Source organism: Schistocerca gregaria, chromosome 5, assembly GCF_023897955.1.
Source record: "Schistocerca gregaria isolate iqSchGreg1 chromosome 5, iqSchGreg1.2, whole genome shotgun sequence".
NCBI classification, from domain to species: Eukaryota; Metazoa; Arthropoda; class Insecta; order Orthoptera; family Acrididae; genus Schistocerca; species Schistocerca gregaria.
The window spans coordinates 461,015,711-461,033,918 of record NC_064924.1 but is presented as its reverse complement, the minus strand read 5'-3'; the positions used below and the strand labels follow the sequence as shown (position 1 = coordinate 461,033,918).

Below are 18,208 nucleotides of genomic sequence, written 5' to 3'. Positions count from 1 at the left end.
GCAGTCTGTGGGTGCACCATTCTGTACGTCGTCTTTCAGCTGTAAGCATGTGCTGTTCACAACGTGCAAGTGTGCTGTGGACAATATGCTTTATTCCTTAGAACAGAGGATTTTTCTGGTGTTGGAATTCCACCACCTAGAACACAGTGTTGTTGCAACAACACTTAGTTTTCAACGGAGGTTTAATGTAACCAAAGGACCGAAAAGCGATACAATAAAGGATCTGTTAGAAAAATTTCAACGGACTGGGAATGTGACGGATGAACATGCTGGAAAGGTAGGGCGACCACGTACGGCAACCACAGAGGGCCCTCCCCCCCCCCCCCCCCTCCCCCCCCCTGTGGGTTCGGGGGTAAGAATAGGCCCACGGTATTCCTGCCTGTCGTAAGAGGCGACTAAAAGGAGTCTCAAACGTTTTGGCCTTGTGAGATGGTCCCCTAACGGGTTTGACCTCCATCCTTCTAAATTTTCCGAAGAGCGAGCCGATTGGGGAAGGGCGCCTTACAAGGAGCGATGTGTCCATCATGCATTACCATCTCTAGCCAGGTTTGTCGTCATCGCTTAGCAGTCCCGCTCACCTACCATCTCCTGGGCGTGGATTTGTTCTTGGGTGCAGCTTATTGCAGTCTGCTATGCTGTGTCGCTCTATGCGCCAATGACGATATTGGACTACATCACCTGAAATCCAGCACGGTAGCCAGTCCGTTGTGGTGGGGCCGCCATGTACCCTGTTGGTTGTGGCCCCCTGACTACACAGGGATTGCTCTGCTGCTGCCAGCGCCGTTAACTCCCCACGTATGCCAAGGAATAGATGCCTATCTCCTTGGGGCATTGGGACTCCCGGCAATGGCCATCCTGCCAGGTGGTCGTTGCTGAGGCTGGGTGGCGCCCGTGGGGAGGGCCCTTGGTCGGAGTAGGTGGCATCAGGGCGGATGACCCGCAATGAAGCGTGGTACATCATCTCTTGCTGGCGGCCAGCCGCCAGCAGTCTCTAAGCGTTCCAGGGCTCAATACAACGCAACTACATATGACCCCAAATCGTTCCCCTCCCTGGCTACACCATGGGAGGAACGAAAGACTAAGGATGCCAGCGCACCATACTCGCCCCGCTACCTGGTGTGTACGAGAGCTGATGGTGAATCCTTTACATCCATGAAGCCTCAGTTCTTCGTCGAGCACTTAGAGGACAAGTTCGGGGAGGTGGAGGGCTTGTCCAAAATGCGCTCGGGCTCGGTTTTGATCAAATCGGCGTCCTCCGCCCAGTCCCGCCGGTTACTCGATTGTAACAAGCTGGGGGATGTTCCGGTTACAATCACGCCCCATGAGAGTCTTAATATGGTCCAGGGCATAATATTCCATCGGGACCTTCTATTGCAGTCCGTTGACGAGCTTCGCGCCAATTTAGAGCGGCGAGGTGTTCACTTCGTCCGGCGCGTACATCGTGGTCCAAGGGATAAGCAGGCTGCCACCGGTGCCTTCATCTTGGCCTTCGAGGGTGATACTTTACCTGAGAAGGTCAAGGTGATGGTCTATCGTTGTGACGTCAAGCCATATATCCCTCCCCCGATGCGGTGCTTTAAGTGCTGGAAGTTCGGGCATATGTCTTCCTGCTGTACTTCCGGCCTCACATGTCGAGATTGTGGACGCCCATCACATCCCGATACTCCATGTGCTCCGCCTCCCATCTGTGTAAACTGCGGAGAGCACCACTCGCCTTGCTCGCCGGACTGCAAGATCTTCCAGAAAGAGCGCAAGATCATGGAGTACAAGACCCTGGACCACTGACATACACTGAGGCTAGGCAGAAGTTCGAACGCCTCCATCCTGTTCGAATGACTGCCTCTTACGCTGCGGCTACTACTGTTATGGCCCCATTAGCTCTCCCTCAGACTGCCACCTCTCAGCGCCGGAATGCTACACCTGCCCCCTTGATGGTGGGGGGCACTTCACTCCCTGCTGCTCCTGCACTACCTGCCTCAGGAGCAGCAACCCCCCAACCATCGGGGACATCAGTCCCCACTTCTAAGCTGGGAAGCCTCAAACTTCCCCGGCTCGAATAGCATGGAAAGGGTCCCTTGGGTCCCTTCCTTCCTAGGTTTCCGCCTCTGGGAAGGGTGACGTCAGCCAATGGAAGAAAAGCAGACCAGCGGCTGGTCGCAGGGCTTCCCGCTCCTCCTCCGTCCCGGAGACTGACTTGCTGGAGCCCTCCCAGCCAATGAAATCCAAGGACCAGAGAGACAAGACGAAGAAGAAGACCTCTAAGGCCAAGGACCACGCGGTGGCATCCACCCCACTGCTCCCTACAGGCTCTGCGTCCGAGGATAAGGTGGAGATCCGGGCGTCCGCTGAGGACCTGGATCTCGCCGGACCCTCAGACACCATGGAAGCAGATTGTACTGGTCCTCCATCGGTGGCAGCAGGTGACCCAGTGGCGTGATCTGCCTCCTCGGCCCCTTCACACCTTTTTCGGACATGGACAAAGCGATACTCCAGTGGAACTGCAGCACTTTTTTCCACCACCTTGCTGAGCTTCGCCAACTCATCAGCAGTCACCCTTTCCTCTGCATTGCCCTACAGGAAACTTGGTTTCCGGCAATGCGGACCCCTGCCCTACGTGGGTATCGGGGTTATTACAAGAACCGGGCAGCTTATGAGAGGGTATCTGGTGGAGTCTGCGTCTACATCCTTAACTCTGTCTACAGCGAATGTGTACCTCTTCACACACCTTTAGAGGCTGTCGCTGTAAGGATGTGGACGCCTCAGCCTATTACTGTCTGCAGTTTGTATCTTCCGCCAGATGGTGATGTCTCGCGTCATGTGTTGGCTGCATTGATAGCACAACTGCCTCCTCCTTTTGTGTTACTGGGCGACTTTAACGCCCATAACCCTCTGTAGGGTAGCGCCGCGGTTACTGCCGGGGTAGAGATGTCGAGACTCTTCTCTCGCAGCTTGACCTCTGCCTCTTAAACACGGGAGAGCCGACACATTTCAGCGTCGTCCATGGCACATTTTCGGCCATCGACCTTTCTATCTGCAGCCCCGGACTTTCACCATCCATCCACTGGAGTGTCCATGACGACTTATGTGGTAGTGACCATTTCCCCATCTTTCTGTCGCTACCACAGCGTCACTCTTCTGAACGCCCCTCCAGATGGGCTCTGAATTAGGCTGATTGAGGCTTGTTCTCCTCTCTCGCCACTATCGCACCTCCTTCCGCTAACAACATTGATGCGGTGGTTCAGTCGGTCACCACCGGCATCGTTTCTGCGGCGGCATATGCGATTCCCTGTTCATCCGGGTCCCCTCGGCGGAGGACTGTGCCTTGGTGTGCGCCCGAGATCGCAGAGGCGATTAGAGATCGCTCCTCCATGCGGGCCTCTCGGAAGGGCTCTGTCGTCCTCTGCCGGCTGCGCGTTGGCCACACGTGGCTGACGCACGGCCATTTGTTGCGCCGGGAGGACCCACCGCTATGTTGCTGCGGGGCAGCTCTGACGGTGGTCCACATTTTGGTGGACTGCCCGCTTTTAACAGGACTCGGGCAGACGTTTGCGCTGCCTGCTACCCTCCCTGCCCTTTTATGTGATGACGTTGCTATGGCGGACCTCGTGTTGAGTTTTATTCGGGCAGGGGGTTTTTATCGTATGATTTGAGTGTTTGTCCTTTTATTTCCTGTATTGACTTGGGCCTTTGGCCTGTGGTTTTAAACTGTGGGTGTTAATGTCATTTGGTGGTTGGCTTTTCCTTATTTTCATGGTCGGCCAACCACCTTCACACTCGGTGTGATTTTAGTTCTGTTTGTCTGGTCTTTGTCTGTCTGTCTTTCTTGTATTGTGTCGTCCCTTGTCTCAGTTCTCCGTTTTTAACGACTGACAGTTTTTATTTCGTGTGATTTTATCGTGGAACAAGAGACCGATGACCTTAGCAGTCTGGTCCCTTCAATCCCACACCAAACCAACCAACCACAGAGGGCAACGCGCAGCTAGTGCAGCAGGTGATCCAACAGTGGCCTCGGGTTTCCGTTCACCGTGTTGCAGCTGCGGTCCAAATGACGCCATTGTCCATGTATCGTCTCATGCGCCAGAGTTTACACCTCTATCCATACAAAATTCAAACGCGGCAACCCCTCAGCGCCGCTACCATTGCTGCACGAGAGACATTCGCTAGCGATATAGTGCACAGGATTGATGACGGCGATATGCATGTGGGCAGCATTTAGTTTACTGACGAAGCTTATTTTTACCTGGACGGCTCCTTCAATAAACAGAACTGGCGCATATGGGGAACCGAAAAGCCCCATGTTGCAGTCCCATCGTCCCTGCATCCTCAAAAAGTACTGGTCTGGGCCGCCATTTCTTCCAAAGGAATCATTGGCCCATTTTTCAGATCCGAAACGATTACTGCATCACGCTATCTGGACATTCTTCGTGAATTTGTGGCGGTACAAACTGCCTTAGACGACACTGCGAACACCTTGTGGTTTATGCAAGATGGTGCCCGGCCACATCGCACGGCCGATGTCTTTAATTTCCTGAATGAATATTTCGACGATTGTGTGATTGCTTTGGGCTATCCGAAACATACAGGAGGCGGTGTGGATTGGCCTCCGTATTCGCCAGACAAGAACCCCTGTGACTTCTTCCTGTGGGGACACTTGAAAGACCAGGTGTACCGCCAGAATCCAGAAACAATTGAACAGCTGAAGCAGTACATCTCATCTGCATGTGAAGCCATTCTGCCAGACACGTTGTCAAAGGTTTTGGGTAATTTCATTCAGAGACTAAGCCATATTATTGCTACGCATGGTGGATGTGTGGAAAATATCGTACTATAGAGTTTCCCAGATCGCAGCGCCACCTGTTGTTGACAATTGTAACTACTGTAATTTCGAAAGTTTGTCTGCCTGAAAATGTACTGTTGTCCCAAGCATATTGCAACAAACGGTGTATTTCTATCGTTGCTCGTTTAGTTTGTATTGCCGTTTCAAATATACCGGTCATTTTTGAAACACCCTGTAGGACTGACAGGAAATGAATCTGTTGAGCCTGCTGCCAAGGCTGCAGTCCTCTTATCTCAGCCCACTAGTTCTCCTATTTCTTCTGATTTCCATGTTGCTGTCTGTTAGCATGTGTTGTGACTTTAGCATCACCACTGGTCTTCCCTTCAAGGGAACAAGCTCCGGGGAATTAAATCTTACCCAGCAGCTTGGCCGACATCCTCTTGGTCTTCTCACCGTGAGATCATTTTAGTTAGGTTGCGTATTGGGCACTGTCACTTTAGCCATTGCCATTTGATGATCCCCCACCACCTTTTGCTCATTTTCATCAACCTTTTAGTTATTCTTTATTTGTAACAGTGGGAAATGTTTGATAACATCAAGTTTTCCTGGATCAGGTATTATACCCTGTGGCAAGGTAGTGTGACCCAGAAATTTGACCTTCTCTACTCTAAACTTTGATTTTGTTAAATTAGCTGCGACCCCGATTCTGCTAATCAGCATAATATATGTGCCAAAAACCTCAGATGTTCTACCCATGTGGGATTAATTATTAACCGGTCATCAACATAGAGAGTGACTTGGCTGAGGAGTTCTGGTCCCAAAACTTTGTCCAATGTGGAAATGAAAACACCTGTGCTTACTTTCAAGCCAAACAATGAAACACAAAATTCTTAGCTCCTGCCCCCACACACAAAGGCTGTGTACTTCCCACTATTTTCATGTGCTGCTGTTCACCAATATGACTCTTTTAAATCAATTATAGTGAGGTATTTAACATTGTGAAAGTTCATTAACTATTCTTCAGTGTTGTCTGGGTGTGTCCTGACAGGAACAATGATTTTGTTTGTACTTCAGGTGTCAAGTGCAAGCCTGATGCCACCTTTGGGGTTGGTGACAGCTAAAATAGAGCTACAATATGAGTATGGTAATAGGTGTTAATACCTGAAGTTAAATTGCCTTTGACTTGCTCCCCACCGCAATCAGAATACAACAATTAAGTACCTAAAAAGTTGGTATATATCATCATCTTTGTACCTTGTTATACAGACCTTGTGATATTAGATTTGTTGATGCACCCATATCAAATACCACAGGTACACCTAGATCACATATCCCAGCATTAATTACAGCTTGCAGTGACTCCTCATTATCCTTGTCTAAGTTGTTTACATCTTCCCGAAACAGTTGGTCTTTCATATCTTCCACTCAGTCATATCTGGGAAAGTAATTTGGAATAAATTGCATGTCACCATCCCTTCTATTGGTTTGCAAGTGGAGTATTGTTGTGACCTGTTAGTTTTCCTGACCCGAGAGGTTAGCCTCTTCATTGTGACCTCGCCAGTCCGTGTGCTGTATTGCCCTAGAATTAAATTATCTTTGATCTTGACGCACACTGGGTATATGATTGCTATTCCATTGATTGTAATTCCCAGGCAGAGGACTGCTGAATGGTCTATTTGCAGTTAGTTCCTGCCAATTAGTGTACTTATTATTGCCGCCTGCTGTGTGCACATTGTGAACTTGTTGGTTATAGCTGTTCTGTTCAGTATAAGCTGGTCTATTGTAGTTCTGTTTGTGATTTCCTTTGAAACATTCTACATCTACATCCATACTCTGCAAGCCACCTGACGGTGTGTGGCGGAGGGTACCCTGAGTTGTGTGTTCTTTCAGTTTCACCATTACTATAATTATTTCTTGTATTATTATTATTGTACAGGGCATGTGGGTGCCAACAGCGTTGGTTATTGCCACCGTCGCCATTCTGCTGTTGACTATTTGGCTAAGGTGCACACTGCACTGTGTATTAATGTTCTGTGGTTGTGATGGCGTCTCTCTATGAATTACGTCAACCGAGTTGAGTACGAATAAGAAGTACTCTATTTCTTTCCAGGTGTTGTGATCAGCTTTTTCCTGATGTGGGCGGGCAGGCGACTTTTCAGTATTTTCATTACGTCCATGTGGGAAACTGGGTTTGTCCAACACCCAGGTTTGTTTAAGTATTTTTCAAAATACTTCCTCAGTCTCCTATGTTTACTACTGAATGGTGGTGAGTCGAATGCCTCTCGATGTGGCCTCTCTTGGACTGCTGTGGACCAATATTTGTCCAAGAAAGCCCATTAAAATTGCTCATACATATGGCATCTCTGAGCCATATCTGTTGCCAGCAATAAAACATCACGTTGTGTGTAACCCACAATGAACCGGATTTTCTATGGTTTTGACCAGTTGCAGGATAACATGTTGTGAAAAGCTCTGATAAACACTATGGATTTGGTTGTCTTACCCTCTGTTGAAACAAATTGAAAATTGCCCATGACGGAGCAGATCCCATCCATTAATGAAGTAGAAAAGCGCACAGTATTGTCTGTTGCTGCCATGGCATTGTTCGTAAGCACATGATTGTACTCTGGATATGTTTTGCACAACTGGTATTGCATTGGCAGTGCCTGTTGCACTTTTAAATTATTTTCTTCTCCGTTTGAAGGGTTGGAAGCAAATGATTGATAAGTGTTACTACTATCTATCCTTTCTGACTGCACCTGATTGCTTATTATTGGCATCTCTCTTGTGACATCTGCAGCATTAATTATACTGCTCTGCAGCTTCTCATCCGCTGCCTTAAAGCTTAGCTCAATCCTAGCAGTCATTTCATGTTCCCTTTCCTTTACTACCTCTTCACCTGCTTTTACTTAAGTCTTATGCTCTTGTGCTCAGTTTTACTGACAGCTTTTGTACTGCTTCCAGCAACTTTTATGTGAAGATTGCAACTCATTAACAGTACAGGTTTCAGTTTCTAAATTTCTGCAATTTTCTGACTGAGCGTCTTGTATCTGAGTCTGCACTTCACTCACGATCTTTAGCTTACCTACCATGTCCTCTTGTGCCTCATCTATAGATGATACTGCTTGATCTAGGTTGTCAATTTCCTGAGACAAATCAGTGGATAATTCCACTTTTAATTTCTTCCCCATATCTGTAAGTTTGTATGTTAAATCATTAAAAATGTAGTATGTAGATTTTGACTTAAATTGTTGAACCTCTGTGATAGGTCACTCTTAAAACTATCAAACATTTGTTTTTGTTCATTTTTGATTCATTAAACTTTTGGTCAGTTTGTTGTTCTTCATTAGGTCAATGAGGCCTTTATACATGTCCTCCATTGAATGCACTATGATGCATTAGCATCTTGAGTACCGGTGTCTTGTTCTGTCACATTTGAGACAAATTCTCGTGACATGGGGAAATTGAAACTTACTGACTCCATACTAGCATGTCTTTCACTGGCTTCATGTGAGAAAATGTATCTCTGTGAGAACTAGGAATTAGTCTTGTCTACCGTGAGCATGGTAGCATCATGAGGTAACACATTATTGCAATTAGCATAAACTGAATTTGTGTAGTATCCCCAGCTGTCATTGATGTGATCAACCTTTTCGGTGTCACTATAATTTGTCATCGCATTCATTGTGGCAACATTTTGTATCTCTACACTATTTTCATTAGTTGGCACAACCTTTTTAACTGGTTACATTTTTTAAATATGAAGTAAAATCAAATTTTGATCTTCAAACTGATTGCGAGAATTTTCCTGATCAGTACGTGATATATGCTATACCAGAATTGCAGCTTATTGTTGCTGTTTACAATTTTTGTATCCGCATTTCAAAAAATGAAAATAATTTTAACTCATATCTCTATTGTTTTACAAAAAGAAATGCTTCGTTTATGAATGGACAAGGTAAGATATTGATATTACTTTTGATCGAGGCATTATCAACAGCAGTGATTGGAGCTATAAGTTGGAGTTCTTTCTTACCATATAGATAATCATCTTAAATGATGTTGATACAATTCCTCTGATTAACCATTTGTAATTTATGCATTCCATGTAGAGTTTGACCTTGCTTTTCTCTTGTTGATATTCCAATCATGAAACAAAGAAAATAAAAAACAATTACTACAATATAACGCTACACAATACGTTTCATATCATTTAACTTTTGGACCTGTGTAATCTATTTGGCCCAATCCAGAGAACAGTCACCAGTTATATATTAATAATTTTAAGAATAATAATTATGATGTGCAATCTGGAGTTTTTCCGGCGTATTTCCAATTTGAACAGTTCTTGGGTATCCGACCAGGTAGCGTCGTAATTTCTCCACAATATTTCACCAGACATATACACTGCCATCTTCAGATGGTTCCTGCTGAATGCTGTGCCGTTCCTCTCGGCGCCCTATATATACTAGCTGTTACCCCCCTCCACCGTTCCTCTCCCGGTGTCTTTGGTGTGGCCGGCGTGGTGGCTACTGGAGGTGGTGGGGGAAGCGGCGCCTGGGTCTGAACTGGGGTCTGCGGTCTCCCTGCTGCCTCCATTGGGGGTGGTCCTCGATCTCTGGGACTGCATCTCTCTCTCCAGGCTGAGTGCAGGGTTCCAAGCCTGACTAAGTTGAAGGCCGCTGTCTTTATTAATTAGATCGCCCTGTAGTCTGATTTTGATGGCATCTTTAGTAATGCAGTCCCAGAAGTGGCAGGATTGACTGAGTATTTTTGTTTTTTCTTAGTCCATATTATGGCCAGTCTTTATAAAATTGTCAGCCACGGCTGATTTAGTGGCCTGGCATAATTCGGTATGGCGCTTGTGTTCGTGGCACCTTTCTTCTACAGTGCAGACTGTCTCCCCAATGTATGATTTTCCACACTGACAGGGAATTTGATAAACGCCTGTTTTCGAAGGCCTAGGTCATCTTTCACTGAACGCAGTAGAGTCAAGGTTTCTGCAGGGGGTCGGAATACACATGTCACGTTGTGTTTCTCCAGGATTCTACCATTTTTTCTTGAGGTGTTTCCAACAAATAGAATGCACGCCAATGACTTGTGTTCTTCTGTTTCTTCTTCTTGTTCTCTTGGCGCAGTCTGTCTGAGGGCGTGTCTTATTTGCTTCTGGTTGTACCCATTTTTCCGAAATGCTGTCTCAAGGTGCTGCAGTTCTGCTGGTAGGCTGTCCTGATCGGAGATCGATCATGCTCTGTGAACAAGTGTGCGCAAAACACCTTCACGCTGGGAGTTGTTTGGCAACTGAAGGCATTTAGGTACAAATCGGTGTGGTAGGTTTTCTGTATACACTGTGTCCCAGCTTGCCGTCAGGTTTCCATTTCACCAGGATGTCAAGAAACGGTAGGGCACCATCCTGCTCCACCTCCACTGTGAACTGTATGTTGAGGTGCAGCGAGTTGAGGTGTTCGAGAAATTCATTTAAGCTGTCCCGTCCATGTGAACAAACAATGAACATGTCATCCACGTAGTGGAACAAACAAGTTGGTTTTTGTTTGGCTTGTTCTAATGCCTTCTGTTCGAAATTCTCCATAAAAACGTTGGCTACAACCGGTGAAATTGGGCATCCCATGGCAACGCCATCTGTCTGTCCATAATAATTTCCGTCAAACAGGAAGTATGTTGAGGTGAGCATGAACTCGAACAGCCTTGTTAGGTTGTTGAATTTCTTGCATATCAGATTGATGGTGTCTTTCAGTAGTACCCTAGTGAAGAGGGACACTACGTCGAAGCTCACTAACAAGTCGCTATTCTGGAGCCGAAGTTCTTGTATACGCTGCACAAAATGGATGGAATTGAGTATGTGGTGTTCGCATTTTCCCAGAAATGGACTAAGGGCACCCGTCAGGTGTTGGGCCAGTTCATAGGTTGCTGCTCTTATTTTGCTGACTATTGGACACATAGGTGTCACATCCTTGTGGACCTTTGGTAGCCCATACAGCTGTGGTGGTGCAGCCGCTTTTGGTAGAAGTTTCTTGACAGCTTTTCCATCAAATGTACTGTGAAGAAGTTCAACGGTTCTTCTTTGAAGGTGACTTGTTGGGTCTCCTTCTATCGTTCTGTACGCTGTGTCATCGTGAAATTAGTACATTTTTCTCTTATATTCTGAGTGCAGGAGCAGTACTGTAGCATTGCCTTTGTCAGCAGGCAAGGCCACTAACTCAGGATTGCTGTGTAACTCGTGGATGGCCGCTCTCTCCTCCTTCGAGATGTTCTGTTTCAGTGGTATCGACCTGGTGAGCGCACGGCACGTTTCGTGACGCATTTCTTCTGCTTCATTGGCTGGTAGAGTGTAGGTGGCCTGCTCCACACTGCTTATAATGTCCACAATCGGTAGAGGTGTCAGGATTGGGGCGAAGTTGAGTCCTTTCTTGAGCACCAACATGTTGCGTCATTGATCATTCTTCCTGTAAGGTTGATGACAGTACGCTTAGGTGGTTCTTGCGTAGTCTTCTGTCCTGCTACGAGGCGTTCAAACTTCGATGTCTGCTTACTTGTAGCTTTTCTTCGTACGCCATATCCTTGTGTCCAGGTGGCAGCGTCAGCACTTTCCCATGATTTGGGAGATAGAACTGAAGATATCTTGAGATGGACATCCGGCAGTTTCTTCGAAGTGTCATCCAGGCAGCGCCGAGTACAATGAATTCTCTCTCTTACCAGCGCTAAACTGGCTCATCTCATGATGCGCCTGGCTGCTGCAGTCCTTATGTGGTGAGTTATCTTGGCGAAAGGCAGCACGACAGTACCGTCTCGGCATCTAAGCAGGAACGCAAGTGAGCACAGCAGTTGCTCCTTCTTGTTCTGCAGCTTGTCCAGCTTCTTCGTCTGTTGAAGCATTTCCTCTCTGTAGAGGTACTGGATATGCGATCTGACGTTTTCCCAGCATATTTCCAATTTGAACAGTTCTTGGGTATCCGACTGTGTGTCGTAATTTCTCCACAATATTCCCGCAGACGTACACGGTGCAGCAGCTACTGGAGGTGGTGGGGGAAGTGGCGCCTGGGTGTGAACTGGGGTCTGCAGTCTCTCTGCTGCTGCCGTTGGGGGCGGTCCTCGATCTCTGAGACCGCATCTTTGTCTCCAGGCTGAGTGCAGGGTTCCAAGCCTGACCAATTTGAAGGCCGCTGCCTTTGTTAATTAGATTGTCCTGTAGCACGTTTTGCACGCACTTCTTCACAGGGCACGATCGATCTGTGATCAGGAGAGCCTTCCAGCAGAACGGCAGCACTTAGAGATATTTCGGACAAATGGGTACAACCAGAAGCAAATAAGACATGCACTCAGACAGACTGCGACAAGAGAACAAGAAGAAGAAACAGAAGAACACAAGTCACTGGCGTGCAGTCCATTTGTCGGAAACACCTAAAAAAATTGGTAGAATACTGGGGAAACACAATGTGAAATGTGTATTCCAACCCCCTGGAGAAACCTTGACTCTACCGGGTTCAATGAAAGATGGCCTAGGCCTTTGAAAACCAGTCGTTTATCAAATTCCCTGTCAGTGCTGAAAATCATACGGTGGGGAGACAGTCCGCACTGTAGAAGAGAGGTGCTGCGAACACAAGCGCCATACCGAATCCATGGCTGACAATTGTATAAAGACTGGCCATACTATGGACTATGAAAAAACAAAAAAACTGTGTCAATCCTCCCACTTCTGGGACTGCGTTACTAAAGAGGCCATCGAAATCTGACTACAGGATTATCTAATTAATAAAGACACATTGACACCGGTGTGTCAGACCCACCATACTTGCTCCGGACACTACGAGAGGGCTGTGCAAGCAATGATCACACGCACGGCACAGCTGACACACCAGGAACCGTGGTGTTGGCCGTCGAATGGTGCTAGCTGCGCAGCATTTGTGCACCGCCGCCGTCAGTGTCAGCCAGTTTGCCGTGGCATACGGAGCTCCATCGCTGTCTTTAACACTGGTAGCATGCCGCGACAGCGTGGACGTGAACCGTATGTGCAGTTGACGGACTTTGAGTGAGGGCGTATAGTGGGCATACGGGGAGGCCGGGTGGACGTACCGCCGAATTGCTCAACACGTGGGGCGTGAGGTCTCCACAGTACATCGATGTTGTCGCCAGTGGTCGGCGGAAGGTGCACATGCCCGTCGACCTGGGACCGGACCGCAGCGACGCATGGATGCACGCCAAGACCTTAGGATCCTACGCAGTGCCGTAGGGGACCGCACCGCCACTTCCCAGCAAATTAGGGACACTGTTGCTCGTGGGGTATCGGCGAGGACCATTCGCAACCGTCTCCATGAAGCTGGGCTATGGTCCCGCACACCGTTAGGCCGTCTTTCACTCACGCCCCAACATCGTGCAGCCCGCCTCCAGTGGTGTCGCGACAGGCGTGAATGGAGGGACGAATGGAGACGTGTCGTCTTCAGCGATGAGAGTCGCTTCTGCCTTGGTGCCAATGATGGTCGTATGCGTGTTTGGTGCCGTGCAGGTGAGCGACACAATCAGGACTGCATATGACCGAGGCACACAGGGCCAACACCCGGCATCATGGTGTGGGGAGCGATCTCCTACACTGGCCGTACACCTCTGGTGATCGTCGAGGGGACACTGAATAGTGCACGGTACATCCAAACCATCATCGAACCCATCGTTCTACCATTCCTAGACCGGCAAGGGTACTTGCTGTTCCAACAGGACAATGCACGTCCGCATGTATCCCGTGCCACCCAACGTGCTCTAGAAGGTGTAAGTCAACTACCCTGGCCAGCAAGATCTCCGGATCTGTCCCCCATTGAGCATGTTTGGGACTGGATGAGCGTCGTCTCACGCGGTCTGCACGTCCAGCACGTCCAGCACGAACGCTGGTCCAACTGAGGCGCCAGGTGGAAATGGCATGGCAAGCCGTTCCACAGGACTACATCCAGCATCTCCATGATCATCTCCATGGGAGAATAACAGCCTGCATTGCTGCGAAAGGTGGATATACACTGTACTAGTGTCGACATTATGCATGCTCTGTTGCCTGTGTCTGTGTACCTGTGGTTCTGTCAGTGTGATCATGTGATGTATCTGACCCCAGGAATGTGTCAATAAAGTTTCCCCTTCCTGGGACAATGAATTCACGGTGTTCTTATTTCAATTTCCAGGAGTGTATTATGGAGAAATTACGACGCTACCCAGTTGGGGCACCGCCCAAGAAACGCAACAATAGTTAGTTCACTTGGGAGAATGTGTCTCATCTAATTTATGCACAGCACTGCACACTCCAGACAGTCAGGCTTATGATTTTTCATATGCATGAAAAATATGTTATTATTTGATAGTTGTTTGAGCCTCGAAGCTATTTACCTACTCTTATTCTTTAAAGACAATGCTACAGTGTCCAGCTTTCTATGCTTAAATTTTTTGTTTCTCAGAAGTATCACGGGTACCTGTGACAGATAGATCAGGTGAAATAAGGAGCTTATAAGTGACATTAACTTTGTACCATAAGAATTAATATATTCCATATTATTAGTGAACTAAACAGAAATTCACTTCATCTCTCTGTCATGGACGGCAAAAGGCACAGAACAAGATTGATGAAACATATGGCAGGAGTTTTTACAAACATATGAAAATTAATGTTCTTCATCTCTCTTCGCTAGCCTCGTAGGCTTCATTGGTGTGGTCATTTTACTCTTTTTCATAAACTACTTAGGTGAATGAATGGATAAAATTAGATGGAAAAAATAAAACAGGATAGGCCTCTCTGGCACGGGGGATGATGCCAGTAGCTGCAGTACTCTTGGCGTAGCCCTCAGCGTCTTGCAAACATGCGAGCTTCTCCATCTGCATGGAGAAGGTGTTAAACACCTTGAGGATGTTCCTTTATCCTAAGGGTCTGCAGTGTTCTTCCAGCATGATGGAGCCTCTTCACATTGTATTAGATGTGGCAGTAAACTTCTCAACCACACCTACTCTAATCATTATATCGGTCATGATAGTACAGTTAACTGGCCACTAAGAGCACTGGACTTGACACCATTAAATTTTTGTTTATGGGATTCAATGAAGTATAGAGTGTACAAATGAAAGATGAATAAATGAGATGAACTGCTTGAACATGACTTGAAAATCACTTAAACTGAACTGATTCTTCTTGACGGAGTCAAGCTAATGTCGTACAACTGTAAAACCAACAAGAAGAAAAAGGAGAGTGACTATATATGGTAAAAATAGAGCTGTGTGGTATGACCTTCAGTTTAGTGAATATTGTTTAACAACTTTGCTTGCTGTGCCAAACCAAGCTTGTAGTACTGACAGTTTATAGGCAATTAACAGAGTATTGTGAGCTTTACAAAGCAGCTAGAAACAGTTTTAATGGGATTACACAAACTTAACAGGAGAATCATTGTTTTTAGAGGCTTCACTCTTGGTAAAAAGTTTTCGATAGTACTCAGGCATAATCCTGCAGAATTTTTTGAAGCAATAGACCACCATTTGACTGTTTATTACTGTATTTTTCTTCTGCACTACCTAAACTTGGTCTTTTATGCCATTATCGAAGACAATGCTAAAAGTTCTTATGCAATTAACGTGTCATATCTGATAGTCAGCCCAAATCAGATAAATGAGACTAGACATGCGTTCAAGATGTAATTACTTTTAGCATTGTACCCGATAATAGTGTAAAAGCTGAAATGTAGAAAGTACAGAAGAAAAATAAAGTAATATACAGTCTGTCACAGAGCACTGACTGAGAGCACCTAGGGTTGGTATCCAGCTTTGCACTATTTTCCACAGTAAAATTCCATATGAAGATGGAAGCACGTAGTGCGGCACCTATTTACATTTTGTTTAGAGCCAACAACTTGCAGTGATTTAGCTGTAAAACCAGTAGTCAGTGGTACATCGGACCATGATGGTCGGAAGTTAACCATAAAATATGTTGGCCTGTTAGTTACAAATCAGATGGATTGTAATACAGAATCGACAACTATGGCTCAATTCTAGTATTTAGTGAGAAATTATGGGAAGAAATATTTGGGAGAAATTTACAAAGCCAGATAGAGTAGATAGAAAATTTAACTCTTTCTTAAACATATTCCAGTAGCACCTTATCTTGTTTTCCTCTGGAACAAATAATTAATTATAAAATCAAACAGAACAAAGATGAGGGATAGGTTACTACTGAGATTTAAAGTATCTAGTTCTAGGAGGAGAATACTTCTACATACGAGGCATGTTCAGAAAGTAAGTGTACTGTTATCGTAACAAACTGTGGTTTTTTGTGGGTTGGCAACACTGAGGGATAGAGGGGGTTGCTCTGAACAGAGCAAGCATCGCAGGAATGTGGTTGTACTTAAAATTACTTTGTAGTGTCCAGTTGCATGAAAGATGTCAGTAAGGATTTCCGCCAAGTGTGAGCCAGTTGCTGTGATCCGCTTCCTACTCATGGAAGGGGTGACACCTACCCACTTTTTTGTGTGAATCAGAATTGCTTATGGTGAAGGTGTTATGAACAGAGTGTTCTTAAGTGGTGTAGGGAGTTTATTGGTGGCAGAACAAATGTTCATACACGGTGACAATTATATACTGGTATATAAATAAACATAAATTCGTTACAAACTATGACATGCACAAACATTATTCAACATTTAAATGTCACTATAGATATTCAAATTTTGATTATGACATGTTTGGTATGCCTGCCATTATTGGTGGTGATATGGTGCAGATGAATAGCAGAAATTCTGCATGACCCACTAAAGTGTCGGAACAGTGATGCTGTCAGTTACCCCCTGAATGGCTGTTTTCAGCTCAGCAATGGTTGTGGGGTTATTGCTGTACACCTTGTCTTTAATATAGCTCCACAAAATGGAGTCGCTTGTGTACAGATCTGGAGAATATGGCCACCAATAGAGGCCCATGCCAGTGGCCTCTGGAAACCCCAGAGCCAGAATGCAGTCCCCAAAGTGCTCCTCCATGCCATCAAACTCTCTCCTGCTTCTCTGGGGTCGAGTTCAGACTTGCATGTACCACATACCATCAAAATTAGGGTCGCTTTGGTTAATGGGGATGAAACCATCTCCCAAAACCTTCGTGTACCGTTTGGTAGTCAGTGTGCCATCAAGGAATATTGCACCAATTATTTCGTGACTGGACACTGCACACCACAGTCACATGTAGAGGGTGAAGAGACATCCTGATCATGAAGTGCGGGTTCTCAGTACCCAAAATGTGTCAATTTTGCTCATTGATGAACCCATCCAAATGAAAATGGGCTTCATCACTAAACCAAACCATATGCACATACTAATTCCTGTTATGCCCCACAGTCAACCATGCAGTTTTAATGTCATAATGCAAACAGTTCAGAATTTTATTTCACATAGTTCAATAATTGTCTCCCTGTAACAAGACAGAGGAGTGGAAGATCTTCCATTTTGACTGATTAGTTGGTGGCAGAAATCAAGGAAACTGTTCATGAAGACCACCAGTTGACAGTGGATGAAATTTCTGTAATATTTCCAATACTCTCAAGAATTATCTTATTCGAGACATTTACATAAATGCTGGTGTACTGGAAACTGTGTGCAAGATGGGTCCCAAAACAGGTGACATAGGAGCACACGACAAATTGGGTCGGTAGTGCCTGCTAATTTCTTGGACAACTTGAATTAGAAAGTGAGGATTTTCTGAGTTCTATTGTGACTGGAGATGAAATGTGGTTGGCTCGTTACACGCCTGAGACAACAAAGACAGTGGCGTCACAATAATTCCCCACTGTAGTGATAGTTTACTGTTAATTCAATGTACAGATTAAGTTCTTGTGATTCGCTTTTGTTTTGTTAATGTGTAACTTGACTAATTACACAGCCATGCAGGGTCTCATTGGTGGGCTTTACAGAACATGATTAATGAAAGACTATATGAATTACAATTCAGTGTTGTGTGTTTCTTTCAGCTATAGTACTGACTCACCAGAACTGCAACTGAGAAGACTCGGTGATTTGTGCTTCATGTTTGGCCACTACACACTGGCTTTCCAAGCATACCATTCTGCTAAGCGGGATTTCTCTGCTGACCAAGCATGGCTTTACTATGCAGGAGCATTGGAAATGGCAGCACTGTCTGCCTTTATGCAAGGGGAGCCAACGAGAAAGGCACAGGAGTACATGGAGGAGAGCATATCGACTTACCTCAACTCGTGCAAGTATGTTCACAGAAGTTAATTCCTTCCCATCTATAAATCTCAGTTGAAGAGTTATCTTCTGCTGATTTGAATATTTTTTATTTTGCATGACTTCATATGCAGGGCAGTTATAAAGTTCATGAAGCATTTCAAAAAATTGATACAGATAAATGGCCAAGAACAATATAACAGATGATACATCATGTGAAAGACACACTAAT

General features: G+C 45.8%; 1 protein-coding gene across 6 annotated transcripts in view; it reads left to right on the top strand.

Annotated features, from left to right (window-relative positions):
- LOC126273168 (trafficking protein particle complex subunit 8) overlaps positions 1 to 18,208 on the top strand; it is a 269,428-nt gene that overhangs the window by 71,746 nt on the left and 179,474 nt on the right. For all 6 annotated transcript variants that reach the window (XM_049976647.1, XM_049976646.1, XM_049976644.1 and 3 more), the window contains one exon: positions 17,760 to 18,008. In XM_049976647.1, the coding sequence (XP_049832604.1) occupies positions 17,760 to 18,008 (249 nt within the window). The remainder of the gene's footprint in view (positions 1 to 17,759; positions 18,009 to 18,208) is intronic.